Source organism: Cavia porcellus, unplaced genomic scaffold, assembly GCF_034190915.1.
Source record: "Cavia porcellus strain 051 isolate PalLab524CR breed Dunkin Hartley unplaced genomic scaffold, mCavPor4.1 scaffold_15, whole genome shotgun sequence".
Taxonomy (NCBI): Eukaryota; Metazoa; Chordata; class Mammalia; order Rodentia; family Caviidae; genus Cavia; species Cavia porcellus.
The window spans coordinates 72485792-72501750 of record NW_026947498.1 but is presented as its reverse complement, the minus strand read 5'-3'; the positions used below and the strand labels follow the sequence as shown (position 1 = coordinate 72501750).

The 15959-nt window shown below is 48.4% G+C and overlaps 1 protein-coding gene across 4 annotated transcripts in view; it reads right to left on the bottom strand.

Annotated features, from left to right (window-relative positions):
* Window positions 1-15959, bottom strand: part of Scn10a (sodium voltage-gated channel alpha subunit 10) — an 81473-nt gene that overhangs the window by 50513 nt on the left and 15001 nt on the right. For 2 of the 4 annotated variants that reach the window (XM_013146279.3, XM_013146280.3), the window contains exons 4-11: window positions 11178-11306; window positions 10536-10627; window positions 7863-8040; window positions 7245-7261; window positions 7062-7125; window positions 3069-3210; window positions 2727-2924; window positions 1561-1731 (exon numbers count right to left, since the gene is read on the bottom strand). In XM_013146279.3, coding sequence (XP_013001733.1) covers window positions 1561-1731; window positions 2727-2924; window positions 3069-3210; window positions 7062-7125; window positions 7245-7261; window positions 7863-8040; window positions 10536-10627; window positions 11178-11306 — 991 coding nt within the window. Of the gene's footprint in view, window positions 1-1560; window positions 1732-2726; window positions 2925-3068; window positions 3211-7061; window positions 7153-7244; window positions 7262-7851; window positions 8041-10535; window positions 10628-11177; window positions 11307-15959 lie in introns of all 4 variants that reach the window. The other 2 variants (XM_013146277.3, XM_013146278.3) reach the window with 1 other exon arrangement.

The window sequence follows — 15959 nt, the reverse complement described above, 5'->3', positions numbered from 1 at the left end:
GAGGGGCAGAGGTCAGGCAGTCGGCATCGCGGTGCTCAGATGGTGTCGCTGTGTGTCTGCATATACATATTCTTTGTTTTTTTTCTGCCTGGAAAAATGTCCCTCTCACCACTGTCTATGATGCTCTTCACTTTTCAGTGTTTCCCTCCTCTAGGAAGCCTTTCTTGATTCACACTTTGCTAGAGAAATGAATTTTCCTCACCAGTTGTAGAACACTATGTACATGCCTCTAATATAGCATTTAACATATGACTTATTTTTATGACTGCCTCCCCCACACATATAAAAGTACCTGGGAACGCAGCCAAGTTTTTGTCCTCTTTATATGTCAAGCACTTACTCATGTTGAATGAACAAGACACAGTTTCTCATTTTCCCCTTTGCAGGTAAGTTTAACTGGAGAGACAAGCACAGAAACCAGACAATTTTGGGACATCCAGATGCTAATCGGTGTGGGCTGACTGACTAGAGGGAATCAAAGCCCTCTTCTGCCTGTCACTGCCATTGCCATGGTGGCAGTGATTCAGCTGTCCTGTGACTGGTAGAGCCCTAGTCAATTCCCACTGAAGCATCATCTGGACCGTGCCCTGTGCATGTCAGGTGCTGTTCCAAGAGAGACCAAGTGAGAAAGAGCAGGGCACACATGCAGATGAGTTCTCCCACATGGGTGTGCCACTGAGGTCAGAGTATGTGTATGTGTATTTGTACATGTAGGAGCACACAGAAATCCAGGGAATGGAAATGTTTAAGTGTAGACAACTTCCTTCACTGAGCGCCAGCAGCCTGAGAAACGACCTGTCTGCCCTCCTCCAAGACTCTCAGAGTGGGAACCTCTATTCCATACAAGGAATCCCACTTTTCAGGTCTACGGATTGGGAGTATTTGGGGTTGGGGCACACAGGAATGTCAAGGGGTGAGAAGTGGTGGGAGGAAACTCAGCGAGAGAATTTTGGAGCCAGAAGAGGAAAGTTATTAAGGTGAGGTGTTGAAGCCACCCCCAGGTTGGATCCTGTCACATAGATGAGCACTTGGATCTACTTGCCAAGAGCAGGTGACAGGTTGAACTGCAGGGCCGGAGGCATGACGTCAGAAAGCTTGTGGTAACTTCAGGACTAAGGCAGAGAAGCCCAGCCCCAGTCCCAGACCTGCCCATCAGCACACCCAAGGGAAGGTGAACACTGGTGGGCACATGATCAGCATGAAAAATACGGGTTCCCATCGCCCCTAAACCGAGCTCTTCCTCCAGTGCTCTGCCTCAGAATCACCACCCACCTAAGGGCCTTGTCTTGAAACGAGGCATCATTTGAACTCATCTCCTTTTCCCACATTGCACAATCCCAATCTTGTTGGTCCCTTCCACCCACCTAATTGACCCCTCACCGCCATCTACAGTGCCCCTCCCCAGTTTAGACCACCATCGGGGTGGGAGTCTGAGGACCAAGACATCCCTCTGATCTCTGTGCTTCCAGCCCTGTCCCCCGGGAACTTCCCACTTCGACCCACTGGTCCACAGCAGTGGCAAAGGCAGGTGAGCTGTAGAGCACGCTCCCGAACCCTTACCATCCTGCGCTGGTTGTACTGCTCTGATTGGGGTGACTTGTTGTCCTCGGTGGAACCCTCTGATGCTCTTGACTTCATTCTGTGCCTTCTCTCACTGGTATTTTTGGAGCCTAATGGGGACCCATTGCGGGAAGGCAGAGAGGCAGTGTCAATCCCCATCGCCAGCAGCACCTGGGAGAAGAGAACGGTGGCTGCAGCCAAAGGTGTGCGGAGCATGACTGTGTCTTCCAGAACCAGTGCAACAAGGGCTGGGGGAACCCGTGACTCCGAAAGTTAAGGGTGAGCACCTGAGTGGTGCTGGACTGAGGCCATGGCAGGACCACTGTTATGGTCTGTATGCCCCCCAAGCCTCATGCAGTGTGTGTGTTTCCAATGCTGGGATTCTGGGTGGACGTGTTACGTCCTTCCTAGGGCGGGTAGCCTGTGTATATTGTAAGGGAGAAAAAGAGGCTTGCACTCTCTCTCTCCTTGCTTTTTACTCTTGTAGCATTTGCTGTCTTCCTCTGCCATGAGCAGTTGTCCCTCTGCCACAGCACCCTGCTTTGGAGCCAGCTGAGTGTGGGCTGAAACATCTACAAACTGTGAGCTCAATAAACCTTTCTTCCTTTAACTCTGGGTGTCAGGTATTTTGTCTCAGCAATGAGAAGAGTAAGTAAGATAATGACCTGTGAGTCTCCTTATTCACCTGTCCTAGACTCTTGAGGTCCCACTAAGTCCTGTTACCAAGTCAGTGCACCCTCCCTAGCAACTAAGGCTCACACTGCAGCTCAGTGGGGAGATTTCCTTTGGCTGTCTGGCCCTATGACAGATGTAGAGTACAAAAGACTGGTCCTCTTGCTGAGCTCAATATAAGGCAGATGCAAAGTCCAGCACTCCCCGGGGTTTCAGCTGTACCCGCGTCACTGTTTAGTTCCACACCCGGCTTCCTTCACTGCCTTTCTCCCCAGAAGACTCTCTGAAAAAATTATCTGTACAAGAATCCTTCCTCAGGTGCTTTCTTTAAGAGAAATCTGACCCAAGAGATCCCTGAGGTGAGACGCATTCTTCCTGGAACAGCAGCCTTAACCTAAGGGAAGCTGGCTGGTTTCTAAGTCAATCTCCTGTAGACTTCTGTTCACAGTGAACACCTGGCAATCAGTCTCCCAAAGCTCTTGTCCCTCACAAACCTCTTGCTCCTTCCGGCGCCTCTCGAGGGCCTCTTGGAAAGTCTTCTCCTTTGCTTCAATTTCAGCAATGGTTGCCTGGTTCTGCTCTTCGTAGGCCATGGTGACCACAGCCAGGATCAAGTTGACCAAGTAGAAAGAGCCCAGGAAGATGACAATCACGAAAAAGACCATATACATTTTCCCAGAAGCCCTGAGGGTCTGCAGATTCAAGGGAGAAAGAGAGACCTGTACTCATAGCACAGGAGCCCCTGAGGCGAAGTCAGGATCCTCCAGGAAAAGCGCATCCATGCAGCTGAGCACCAGCCTCCAGCCAGGTCAGGTTGCGAACAAATAGATCAATACCTGCTGGTAGAGGCGTTCCCAGGAATCCTGCGTCATGAGGCGGAACAGGGAGAGGAAAGCCCAAGCAAAGGAATCAAAGCTGGTGTAGTTAAAATCTGGGTTTTCACAAGTTTTGAGGCAGATATAACCATCAGGGCACAGGCTGTGGCAAGAACAGAGAAGGCCATGATTGTGCAGACCCTGCTTTTCCCATATCCCTGCTTGGGGTTGTGGGAAAGCCACAGGGTTTGAAGTCAGACATCAGAGTTTAGGCTTGGTTTTCCTCTTATTAGCTAAACGACCTGAGGTACTTAGTCTTTCTAGGACTGGGTTTCTTTTATCTATAAAATGAGGATGAAATACTCTACTGCAGAATTTCATGTCAGGGGAGGAGCCAGATAATGGCCCAAACATGATCCTGAGAGCTGCCAAATTTCCAGTTCACACCAGGAAAGGAGAGTTAGCAACAACATTGAGGGCTTAACTCAGGAGCCTGCTGGAATCCTCTGCAGTGCAGACTTATTAGAGAAGGACCTGTTTAGTCCAATTCACTGATGATATATGTGACAATGAAAGTAACATTTACTATGTCCCTCTCCCTCCCCTAAGTGCTTTATTATACTTTAATCATCTTAATGATCCCTCTTTACAGACGAGAAAGCTGGGATTCAGAGAGAATTCAGTTGTGGAACCAGATGGGCGCCAGTATATTCACTAAAAAGGGGAAATACACCCATTTGTAATCTGATTCTGTCCTGGACTATTTAACAGGGAGCCAGGGAAGGCAGCTGGCCTCAGTGTACCCTCACTGTCTCATGATAAGCGGGTAGAGCGATGTCACGATGAATCGCTGGCTCAGGGTGGATGCATGGCCTGCTCAAGGAAACAGTGAAGCCTTGTGTGAAGCTGAGGATTCCCTTCCTCCTGGAGATACCCCTGACACCAGCCTCCGGGCCTTACCCCAGACCTGTTACTGTAACACGTGAACGTACAGCTTTGGGATTGTAGCTCGGGTAGGGCAGGGGTGAACAGTGACAATCAATGTCAATTCTATGTCCACCTTGACTAGACACCTGGAAGCCCTTTTACTCTGCAGACCCACGTTCAAAGGTGGTTTCTTCATTTGCTCCCCCAAGGAGCAGGTAGATCTATTCTCTGTAGGCTTCCTAATTAACCTAGAGTGCAGCTTCTGTTCTGCATTTTCTGTGAAGCCTCACCTCAGCCGTCACCCGCAACTAACTGCTCAATGTATCAACAGTCAGAACTTCAAGGACCGCATGAGACCACAGTGCACACAGTGCCCTCAACACAGCACGGGTTCCATATAAAGCACAAATTAAAATTCTTGCAATTCCTGGCCTTGGAAGCTACCAAAAGGAGGTGCTGGGATGATATATGAGGGCTGGTCACAGTGTGAGGTGAGTGTTTAAATTAAAAAAGCCAGTCAAAGACAGAGCACCATTAACCCCCTGCAGCATGTCCCCCTCGCTGCAAACACACTTCTGTTAATCTTGCCACTTTGTGAAGCTGTTCTGGAAGGCCTTTCACGAGTGTCTACGAGGTGTGATAAAACACACGGTGACAAGCAGGCAGTCGTGAGTTCGGTCCCCGGTACCGATAAAAACGAAAAAGACAAAAAAAAAAAAAAAAAAAAAAAACACACGGTGAATGCCGAGTGTGTCCTCCAATGAAAACCCAGGCTCTGGAGATACGCTAGAGCATGTTCCCTTCCACCCTGTTCACGGGGTCTGGCCCTGTATGGTTTCTGGCTCTTCCCTCAAATCAAAAAGATCATGAAGGGCGCACGTTTGAGGAAACTCAGGACACTGAGGCAGCCGCAGTAACACATTAGAAGATCCTCAGGAAAGAGAATTTCCAGAACTGCTTCACAGAGTGGCGAGAAAAGTGCATGTTGGAAGCAAATGGGTACATTTTGAGGGCATTAATGGCAATGTGCCTTTTATCAGAACAATTGTGTGTTTATTTGTGAGACAGGGTTTTGTTATGAAGTTCAGGCTGGCCTCGAACTAATTCACTCTGCAGCCTAGGCTGGCCTTGAACTTGCAGCTATTCTCCTGCCTCAGCCTTCTGAGTGCTAGGATTACAGGCGTGCACCATCCTGCCTGGATATAGCATATGTTTTAAACATTTACACATTCATAGTGTTTTCCATCTCACCTCACAAGTGAGGCAATGCTGAGAACCATCAGGCATTGTCTAGTACCCGTTCTCTACCTGGGATCCCGGGCTTTCTTTGCGCAGGGCCACATGGGCCTTTGCTTGGAGTTCTCAGCACAAGCCTAGGTTTGGCGCTCCCAGCAGGCCCCGCGGGGCTCATCCTGCTGCCCTGAGCTGACCTCTCCCTGCTCGCCCAGCCTGGTGCTCTCTTCTAAAGCTTGACCAGGGCCTGCCTCTCTGGGAGACAGACAGGGCTACTACAAGGGTCCTTGGTTTCAATTTACCTCAGAAGAAGTGAACACTGACATCAGAACAACCTTCTCCCTGAGTGTGCCCAGGGCATTTGTGAAGAATGTAGCCAAGAAGCTGGCTCGATCCTGCCCGGCTTCTGTGTGTGCCACTCCTTAGCTCTACCCAAGATTACTCTCCTAGTGAGCTGAGGGAGGCTGAGCCTCACACAGGTCCTGCCTGGCCTGAACATTTTCTGCCTTTGCTTCCTCCACGGGCAAGGCAGCAGGCAGAGCTGAGGGGTCCTCAGGCCTTCACTGAGTCTCACGTTCTGTTGCCCACCCGCTATGGCCTTCACCCAAACATCTCTTATCCACCGGGTGGAGGATCCCATCTGTCCTTGAGCCCTGTTCCAGAAGCCACCCTGACCACCTTCGAGTCACACCACTCCCTTCTGGGGTGTACCCTGCCTGAGGAGTGTCTGGCGACCTATCCTCTGCAGGGCAGCGTCTTTATGAATATGCACCAGAGAGAAACAAATCGGCAGCTTGCAGGCTGAATTTAACCTGCAAAAATACTTTGTTTGGTCCATACAACGTGTGGACATTTTGGGGAACCGGTAGCCAAGTTTACAACTGTGAGAGTTCGCATCCAAAGTCGCAATTTCTGGTCTTTGTCTTAAAGTTGGAAGAGCTGGAAGCAGTGGCCCATTTCCACGCAGCAATCAGAAGCTACGCCAAGAGCGGCTGCGCCTTAGCGGGGCCTGAAGTCCCAGCTGCCGTAGGCTCTCCCTGCCGGCTCCTCCCATTAGTTGTTATGTGCCTGACCTCTGTAAGAATTTGAAATTGCAGTGTTCTGCACGTTTCTCCTCTCTTACGTAAGGCTAATGAAACCGTTAGGATGGAGTTAGCTGTGATGGTTAAACATACAGCATTCGACACAATTCTATTTAACACACATGCGTGTCAGCAATAGATAATTTGCAAAAGCGCCCACCACCCCTTCCCTCTGGTGTCTGCGCCCCCCTTTGCAGTGTGACCCAGCAGCTCCTCCCACTGAAGGGCAAGTACATTTCCCCACTTTGCCTATCGTACTGGCTCACGCCTTGCTTTGTAGCAGAATCGAAAAACATGACCTCATTCTGTTTTAAGCCTAGATGTCAAGAGGATGTTCGCACTTTTACCATTTCTCTTGGAACTCTGTCTCTACAAGAAAACTGGCTGGTGCTGGACTGCGTGGCAGGGAGACACTGAGAGGAGACGGACACCCAGACCTGCCACCTCGGGGCTCCTCTGTGAACATGCCATAGAGACAGGGGTAAGCTGGTCAGTGCCAGCCAATGACCAGCTGATCCCAGCCCAAAATACTAAGCAAAGCGTCACCTTTAAGCACCAAAATGGTCAATTCGTTTAAATGATTGCTGTTCTGTGGGTCTTGGTGGCCTTCAGATTTGCCACCAGACACAAGTTACCTCGCACTTCTTCCCAGAGTCCTAGGATGGCGAAGACCCTGGCTTATTCGGTTGTACAACTTTCCCAGCACCTGTAACCGAGTCTCCGCTGTGGATGAGAGGGAGCACGGGCTGCCAGGCACAGATGGGACACTCACCCAGCACCGGTTCCATTGCCACACAGCAGGGGATCCAGCGTGCCTGGCTTAATCGCGTAGGTATCTGTTAAGGAAGGGAAGAGACAAAAGCCTCACAGATGGTTCTACGCCTCCCAGCCAGGCCCTGTGTGGTCTTCTGCCTGAGTGAGGGCTGCGTGCACCCACAGGGTGCTTGGTGGGTGCCTGGAGCCATGTGAGAGGTGGAAGTCACATTGAGAAGAGCCAGGAGCCACTCGGCTCCTCACTCCCCCCGCAGAGCAGAAGGCCTTGCTTCTGGATTTAAAGCGCACTTCCTTACAAATGGGTACAGGGCAACAAGAAAGGGGGGACATAAAAAAACCCACAACTCAAAAGGAGCAGGAATGAGGAACCAAAATAAATGTCTCCCTGGGTGTGGGAGCACAAGCTTATAATCCCAGCTACTCAGGAGGCTGAGGCAGGAGGATTGTAACTTTGAGGCTGCTAACACATGGGCAAGTTAGTGAAACTTCATCTCAAAATAAAATTTAGTATGGGGCTAGGTGTGTAGCTCAGTAGTAGAGCCCCTGCTTTAGCGTGTAAGAGGGCCTGGGTTCTACCCAAGTAGCACAGAACAAAAAACCAAACTGAACCAAACCAAACCAAGCCAAGCCAAGCCAAGCCAAAATAAACCAAACTAAAATAAGCCAAAAAATACCCCAAATGACAAAACGACAAAAAGATGTGCAGAACTTTGAACCTCTCATCCCCTTGTTCGCATGGTCCGCAGGCCCACTCTAGACCTGGTCTCTGAGGCAGAAATGTCACTCACAGTCTGCAGATGAGCAGTTGGCGGCCTGCTGGGGTGTCGTGCCATTTCTGACGCACTTGTTCTTGAGGTTGCCTTTGAAGAGCTGCAGGCCCACCAAGGCGAAGACGCTCAGGCAAAAGACAGTGAGGATGGTCACGTCGGCCAGCTTCCTCACCGAGTGGATCAGAGCCCCCACAATGACCTTCAGCCCTGTGGGAGGACGGCAGACACTGTGCACACCGGGTCCTCTCCCCTTCCTCCCCTCTATACACAGGGGTGAAACGTTTACAGACCCCTGGCAGCTCCTAGTGCAGCTCCTGTTCAGAACTTTGCAGCTGCCCTGAGGGGCAGGCAGGTCTATTCTCCTTGTAAAGGCAAGCAACTGAGATCCAGGGAATGTATTCCTATCATTTCAAGGCTACTGTGTTCCTGGCATACCAGTTCAATCAGAGAAACTGTGGAGCACCTACCGCATTCCACGCCCTGTTCTAGACGCGAGGTGACTCACTTCACACCGGTATTTTGCATCTATCTCTCTGAACTCCAGTTCTGGGACACAGGTCAAGACTGGGCACATACAGACTTCACTCTACATGCGGAGGGTAGGGAGAACAATCCAGGCTTGGAACTGCCAGGGAATTGTAAGTATTTCCCACCTGTGTGTTGCAAAGATGAAACAAAGACGAGACACAAAGACACCAAGGGAAGAACAGAGCAACAGAGGGACACTGCCAGAGGTCACGGCCCGGCCGAGCTGTCGGAGGGAGCAGCAAGGCTGTTAATCCCCCAAACCCCAGAGCACGTGCACAGAACAGTCCCCGAAGCCTGACCTCGGACTTCTGGCGAGAACTTACTGGGTGACCTAGTCTGCAGTCTGGGTCTAGGAGCCGTAGGCAGAAGTCCTTGCAGGTTCCCTCAAGGTTTGCACAGGACGCAAGGCCACAGATGCCAGGAAGAGCTACTTCTGTGGCTCTCCTCACCATAACCTGCCCTGCGTCTCCCAGTGTGCTCTTTATTTTGCTTTTTCCTCTTTCCTGTGCTCCAGCTTGTGCTGCTGAGCCAGTTTTTCTCTCACACGCCTCACTTTCACTTTGTCAAAGAAACTTTGCCCCTGCCTCTTGCTCGTTTTGTTCAGTTCTTTGTTGGAGATGAGAAGAACCTGGAATCTTGACTCCAGAAGGAGCAGCCCAGAACCTGGTCATGTTCAGCCGGTGAGCCACTTTTAGAAGGAGCTACCTGATACCAAGACCATAACAAACAGTCCCGAGGGAGAGAATCGGAGGGACTCTGTCATTCTGGTGGGCAAATAATCCATCTAGAACCAGGCTCAGGTATGCTGTCAACTGGAGCTCAGAGCAGGACACTGGAAAGGCCAGAGTGACTCTGACATCCTGGCAGAGCCCTGAGGCATGAATATCAGTAAGAGAAAGGAAAGGGTGTTTGGAAGTACACGGTAGATTCTAGAACTTGACGCAAGGTGCGTCCAGCAAGGTAGAGGGAAGAGGACTCGGCAGGAGACCGGACGGGCCAGTGTTGGGAGTGAGAGTCAGGATCTTCCTGGCGAGGAGTAGGTGAAGAGACACCAGCTTTGTCCAGTGGAAGTCGGTAAGGGGTTTTCAGTCTTCTCCTACAGATGTAGACACGGGCTTGCAGAGTAGGAGAAAGGCACGCCCAGCTCCAGAAGAGTATTACTTTTCCGAGGTGGTGGGGATCAATCCCAGGGCCTCTCACTTGCCAGGTAAGCACCCCGCACTGAGCTATGCCCTCAGCCCTGGCACTGGTGCTTTTATTTATTTGTTTGTTTTGGCAGTGACTGAATAATTTAATACTTTATTACGCCTCTTTTATAATCATCATGGTGACAATCAGGTAGGTATTTGATTTAATGGGCAAAGGAAGGGATTCTCAGGCAGGGAGGGCAGCTCATTCTTTTTTTTTTTTTTTTGTCTTTTTCCTTTTTATCGGTATCAGGGATCGAACTCACGACTGCCAGCTTGCAAGGCAGGTGCTTATGCCGCTGAGCCAAACCTCCAGCCCCCGGACAGCTCATTGTTTCACCACAAGGAGGAAGCTGAGTCCTCTTCAGGCCAGTGTGCCTTGTCCCTGGCTTCATCTGTCAGCCTAGTCATGGAAGAGTAGCCACTGGGCTCCCGGTAACTGAATTTAGAGATTTCAGGGGCCTAGTGATAGGAGCTTTTACGGACTATTTTTGTTTCTGAATTTTGTCGGTGCCCAATGTTTTTGTCCTCCGCAGGGCCAGTAACAGACTGGGGCTTGAACTGTTTGAGCTATGGAAACGGTAAAGGTGTCAGAACTTAAGAATGTTTTCTCTTCCTCCCCACCTTAAATTTAAATTTTTAGTTTAAGGTCTAAGTGAGAATCCAACTGGGGATCTTGCCTCAATCTCTCAGCAAGAACAGGAAATGATAACTTGAGCTTTGTGTCATTTACTGATGATGGGTATGGAGCAAGTGGACAGAAAACCACCTAGGAACCAGTTTCTAGGTTGCACTTTGCCTTTCCTAAGTGATGAGGGCCTAGTCTTGTGTTTTTTATTTTTAGGGCCTTGGTTTGTCGCTTGAATGGGATCAATAATTCTTGCTCTCGAACCTTACAGAACCTCAAACCTTTTTGTGATAATCCAAGGAGGGCATGAGATGTGAAAACTAACATTTGCTCTGTGAGTAACTGTTAAAACTGCTCACCTGGGATCACGGAAACTGTTTTCAAAGCTCTGAGAACGCGGAATGTCCTCAAGCCTGAGAATCCTTTCAAGTCTGTTGCTGTGCCAACATATCTGTGAGATCAGAAGCCAGTCAGTATTCCTGCAAGGAGAGGACCCCAGGAGTGCAGGCAGCACACGTGTGTGCAGCATAATCTTGGGTACGTGAACCCAGGAAGGACCACCAAGCACTGAAAACTTTGTGTCGCTACTAAATCCACAGACTGACACAGACAGTGATGTAATCATACATTCTTTTCCAAAAAGGAACATTGGACCACATTGCATTGTGGTCCTGGGGCTCTGATGTACATGGCTGAGTGCTCTAACATGCAGCACTGGGCAGCCTGTCTCCGACGAGGTCCCTCAGGGAGATACGTCTACATAGGAAAGGTACCACCCTGAGCCACTTTGGCCAGTTATCAGCTTAGAGATGAGGTCTTGGACTTGTCCCCATGGGGATGGCACTAGGCCTGAAGTGTGATTTCACGAATAACATTCTATGACAAAGCCCCAGGCCTTGAGGTTCCAGATGAGGGACCAAAACAGGAAACACGACTAGCAAGGACCCTGGACACTCCCAGATGCCCACAGCGACACACAAATCAGCATGGGAAATACTCACGCTAAGGTAATGACACTAAAGTCCAGCCAGTTCCAGGGATCTCGCAGGTAGGTGAACTCGTTCAGACAAAACCCTCTTGCTAGTATCTTTATCAAAGCCTCGAAAGTGTAAATGACCGTGAAGAGATACCTGGAAGGAGGACGGAAAGAGCATTAGCCCTGCCACCGAAAGAGCTAGCCGCCCCTTCTGCCCCCGAGAGAGAAGGAGGAGCTCAGGTGGTTATCCAAGGGGACACACGGGAAGATCTCCCCCAGACAGCAAAAGGCAGAAGAGTAAGAAGACAAAGTACAGACAGCAGAACACACACGCCATGCACATGGGCGGAAGGGGTGAGGAGAGGCTGAGCCAGCCGGAAGCCTTTGGGGAGGCCGCGGGCAGGGGCGGACAAGGAGCAGAGTCCTCTGGTTCCAGGAGGCTCCTGAGGGCTTCCTGCCCTGTGGAGGCTGGACGGAGACCCTTTACCAACTCAGTGGAAGACGTGGAAGAGGATGGGGTTCTGCTATGTCCCTCCTCTCCAAAGGTCTCTGCTGCCAGCCATACTGGGGAGGAAATGAGAGAGATGGTGTGTGTGTGTGTGTGTGTGTGTGTGTGTGTGTCCTGATTCTCCTTTTTTCCATTGTAGGAGGCCACATGAATGGAAAGAATTTTAAAATAATACCACATCACATTAGAGATAGGGAGGTGCCGAAGGAGAGGGCCGTTCCCTCTGGGAAAATGGGGTTGAGGGTAAGGAGACAGAGTAAACTGCTTGTGGTTCTTGTTAGAATCTTTGTAGCACTGTGTGATCTTTTAAAATCCGAATATGCATACCTTAAAGTACACAGTGAGTAGTGGTAACGTTTCCGCATGTCTGTGAGTGTTGAAAATCATTCGTGAGGAAATCTGTATCTGGCTGGAGAGCTGCTTGAGCTGTCAGCGTTAACCAAATCTTGTTGGTCCCGCCCCGGTCTTTATGTTTTCTAAATTAGAAAATCTTAACTCAGAATTATAGGTTGTTGGGAAGCTTTGATGGATATTTCCGGCTTTTCAGATCAAACACAGACCCAGAAATTATGGAGAGAGATCTCTGTAAAGGCTATTTCCGTTACCCCCAGGACAGGGCCCGGGCGGTGCAGCTCAGAGCTGGCAGGCTGAATGTCTCAGCTGAGGAGACCCAGTCAGTGGCGATGCCGCCTCTCCTTGGCCATGATTTTGAATATGTTCCTGTGTCTCCCAAGGTTTGCTTCCTGTTGCATGAAGAAAATCACTGGGTTTTGGAATTTAGTCATTTGCATCCTCATGTTTAACCATTAGAAACCCCGATATTTTGATCGCACAGTCAGAGATCCACACTATTCCAATTCTTGAATGGGTCACTGAGGCAAACCCCTTTTATTCACAGGAATGGCCAGTTACACAAGTTTCATCCCTCTGCTTCTAATCACCAGATAAGCCCGTCCTGTCTGCAGCCAGAGTCATTCCGTGAGGGAGAGCAGCATCCTCCTCCTTTCCCTCCCTGCCCAGCAGGCAGGGAAGGCGCACACACCCTGGTCCAGATGAGAGACCTTCGTTTGCACGGTGACCCCTCACGGCAGCCAGCACCGAGGCGCAGTGTGCACCCGCTGCTGCCCCAGGGAGGTGGCGCTGGCGCTGGGAAGCAGGGTCTGCAGTTTGGGCAGCGCTGTGTGCCCTGGCTGGGACTCCTTCCACGCCCATCCAATGTGGCTGGGCCTTAAAATTTAGGTAAAACATGCATAACAAGGTTAACCATTTTGCAGTACACGATTCAGGGCCGTGCAGTGCATTTGCAGTGCTGTGGATCTGTTCCCACTTCACCCCCCGCTTCTCCGTCCTCTCAAACAGGTTACACTCGTTCAACAACAGCTTCCGGTGCCCGTGCTGTCTCCTGTACCTTCCTGGCTCCTCAGTACCTTATATAAGTGGGATCACACTGTTGTTCTCCTGGGTTTGGCTTATTTTACACAGCATTTGTTCTTTAAGGTTCGTTTCTATTGTGACATTTATCAGAATCTCATGCACTTTCCAGGCTTACTAATATTCCGTCGTTCATGTATGCTACAGACTTCTAACCCGTTCTTCTGTTGATGGTCAGGTTATGTTCTGCTTTCGGACCACTGTGGCCAGTATTGCTATAGACGTGGGTGTATGAACTCATTTACCTTTTCGTTTAATAATTTAAACTTAATCTTTAAGAAAGAAAATCTCTTGCGATTGCCTCATAAGGAGGAAAAAGGTAAGCACGTCTCTCAGATGTATAATGAACATATGCTGAAACAGATTTATTCATAGTTCTGTTCAACGATAAAGTAAAATCTCTTTGTTCATGGTATATAGCAGCCATTGATTTTAAATGCCAAACACATTATAAGGAATACAAAATTTATTTAGTCTGATAGAAAATGCTACCAATTGTTTCTTTTCAAAAATAATATTTGTAATTGGTTTGGAAGCTGGTTCTACATCTCAGCAAGAGTACAGCTGTGTTGGCTGGGGGTTAGCTCAGCACTGTAAGCGCTTGCCTGGCAAGCGCAAGGTTGTGAGTTTGAGCCTCGGTACAATGCAGCTGTGCCTGATTTTGATACGAGGATGAATGATGACTCTTTTAGCTTTGGTGTCTTCTCAAGTGTTAGCATCAAAGTTCACACTTTTGCATGGGAAAGCTTTATTTTGTACTTGTACTAGAGATGGCCACTTGGTTTAAAAGTGAGGTTGATAGGCTTTATTGAAACGTAATATGGAAGTTTTCATAGCTTTACATCATTATTTGACAAAAATGCTAAGGTCAGACAAAATTCAGCGCTTGCTATTCATTGTCATAGTTCTGTTTTTTATATATTTATGCTCTGCCTTTCTAAGATTTGCTACATTCATCCCACATTTGTCTCACAATAGACAGACTCGTGGCTGTACGTGTATGATGGAGTCCATTTAGTACTTATGTTGGCAACCTGATTTCATGCTGTGGGATTTACGTTTCTATTGTTGTCATTACCGTTGTATAGTGTTATGGAAACCGATGATAACAATGGCAAATACAAATTTAACAAGTATAAAACATTGTCTGATGGCAATAAATACAATGGTTGAGATAAGCTGTTTATCATGAACTCTATGTTAACCAGTGCAAACTGAATCAGTCCTCGAAGCACCTACCCTGCTTTTAAGAGTATAAACAGTAAAAAATCATATGAAAATTATGATTACTCTTATGTTTCAGGTTTAACATTATTGTATTTTAAAAAATCTGTTCTAATGGATAATGAGAGAGTTCTAGTGATTGACACAGATCCTTAGATCATTTGTTGAGAAACATCGTAGGAGATGAGAAAGCTGGATTGTTCTTCAGGAATAAGCAAGAATTTATTCAAAACTAACAATGCAGTGAGGCAGAGAGCTGGAGTGACCCAGAGGGAGTTTATGGATCAGAAACAGCACCAATGACCAAAACAGGTCAAATGACACACATGAAGGATCAGCTGGAACCATGAAAAATAGGTAAGCAAATCCACCCTCCATATCCTCCTCTGTGAACAGAGGAAAGATTGTGTGATAGTGTCCCAGGGATACAGCTTAGCAGCACAAGCACCCGCCTGGCAAGTGCAAAGAGCTGAGTTTGATTCCTGGTACAAAAAAAAAAAAAAAGATTATTTTTATCAACCAGAAATGGGAAAAAATGAGAGGGAATGACGAGGAGAATCCCACAGACACTATGACAATACTGAGAAACGGACCACACTGTAAAATCAAGAGATAACGAAACAGGCCAACTATTAACAACTCTGATGTAGCATTGTGCAGAAGGCTTTGGACAATTCAGCAAGACAGGAAAATAAACAAATGACATAAGAATCATAAATGGAGTTGTGAATTTATCACTCCTTGCAGATGGCATAATGGCCAAATGGAAAACCCAAGAGACCCAAGTCTGCAGAGAAATGTAACCTTCTGTCTTTGCTGCTTTTCTCACTGTGGGGACAAAATACCTGACACTCAAAGTTAAAGGAGAAAAGGTTTGTTTAGCCCACAGTTTGTAGAGGTTTCAGCCCATAGTCAGCTGGCTGGAAGGCAGGGTGGTGTGGCAGAGGGCCACCGCAGGGGAGAAGCACTTGATGGTGGGCGGAAGATTGCAAAGTAAGCCGGGATCGACCACAGCTCGTGCTGTCCCTTATATCTCATCCAGGCTACTCAGGGCAGGCAGCACTCACACCCTTAACCCATGAATCAATCCCAGCCGCACACACTCCAGATCCAGCCACCTCTGAGAAAAAGGCAGCACACCTGTTAAGGACTTCAGCAAGGTTTCTGGGTGCAAATAATGCATAAATATTAATACAGAGAAATTAATAACATTACTAAAGTTTAGAAATAATAAGAGATATTCAAATGAGTAACCAAAATCATAATGCACCTAGGGGCAAGATGGTATAAACTGTTACAGAGGAATGCAAGGTAATCTTGTGTAGGCTGCTGTGTGTACGGGCTTCTCATCACAAAAGGGACAATCCCTCTGGGGTAACAGACACGCTCTGTACACTTCCAATCAAAGGCTCAACAGAATTAATTGTAAGAAGGGTGCTTGAAAATATGGCCCTGGAATTGATACGGAAAGGTAAAGAAACAAGATGATTTTCAAGAACACAAATAATCAGAGAGAGAAGGATTAGCCAGCCACGTCTCATTTAAAGCTTGTAAATCAGTGTGGAAAGGATTAACTGAGGGGACAGATCTGAGTAGAGGAGGGAGTCTGTCTTTGTACTGCCTCTGTCCAGAAGCAGCTGTAGG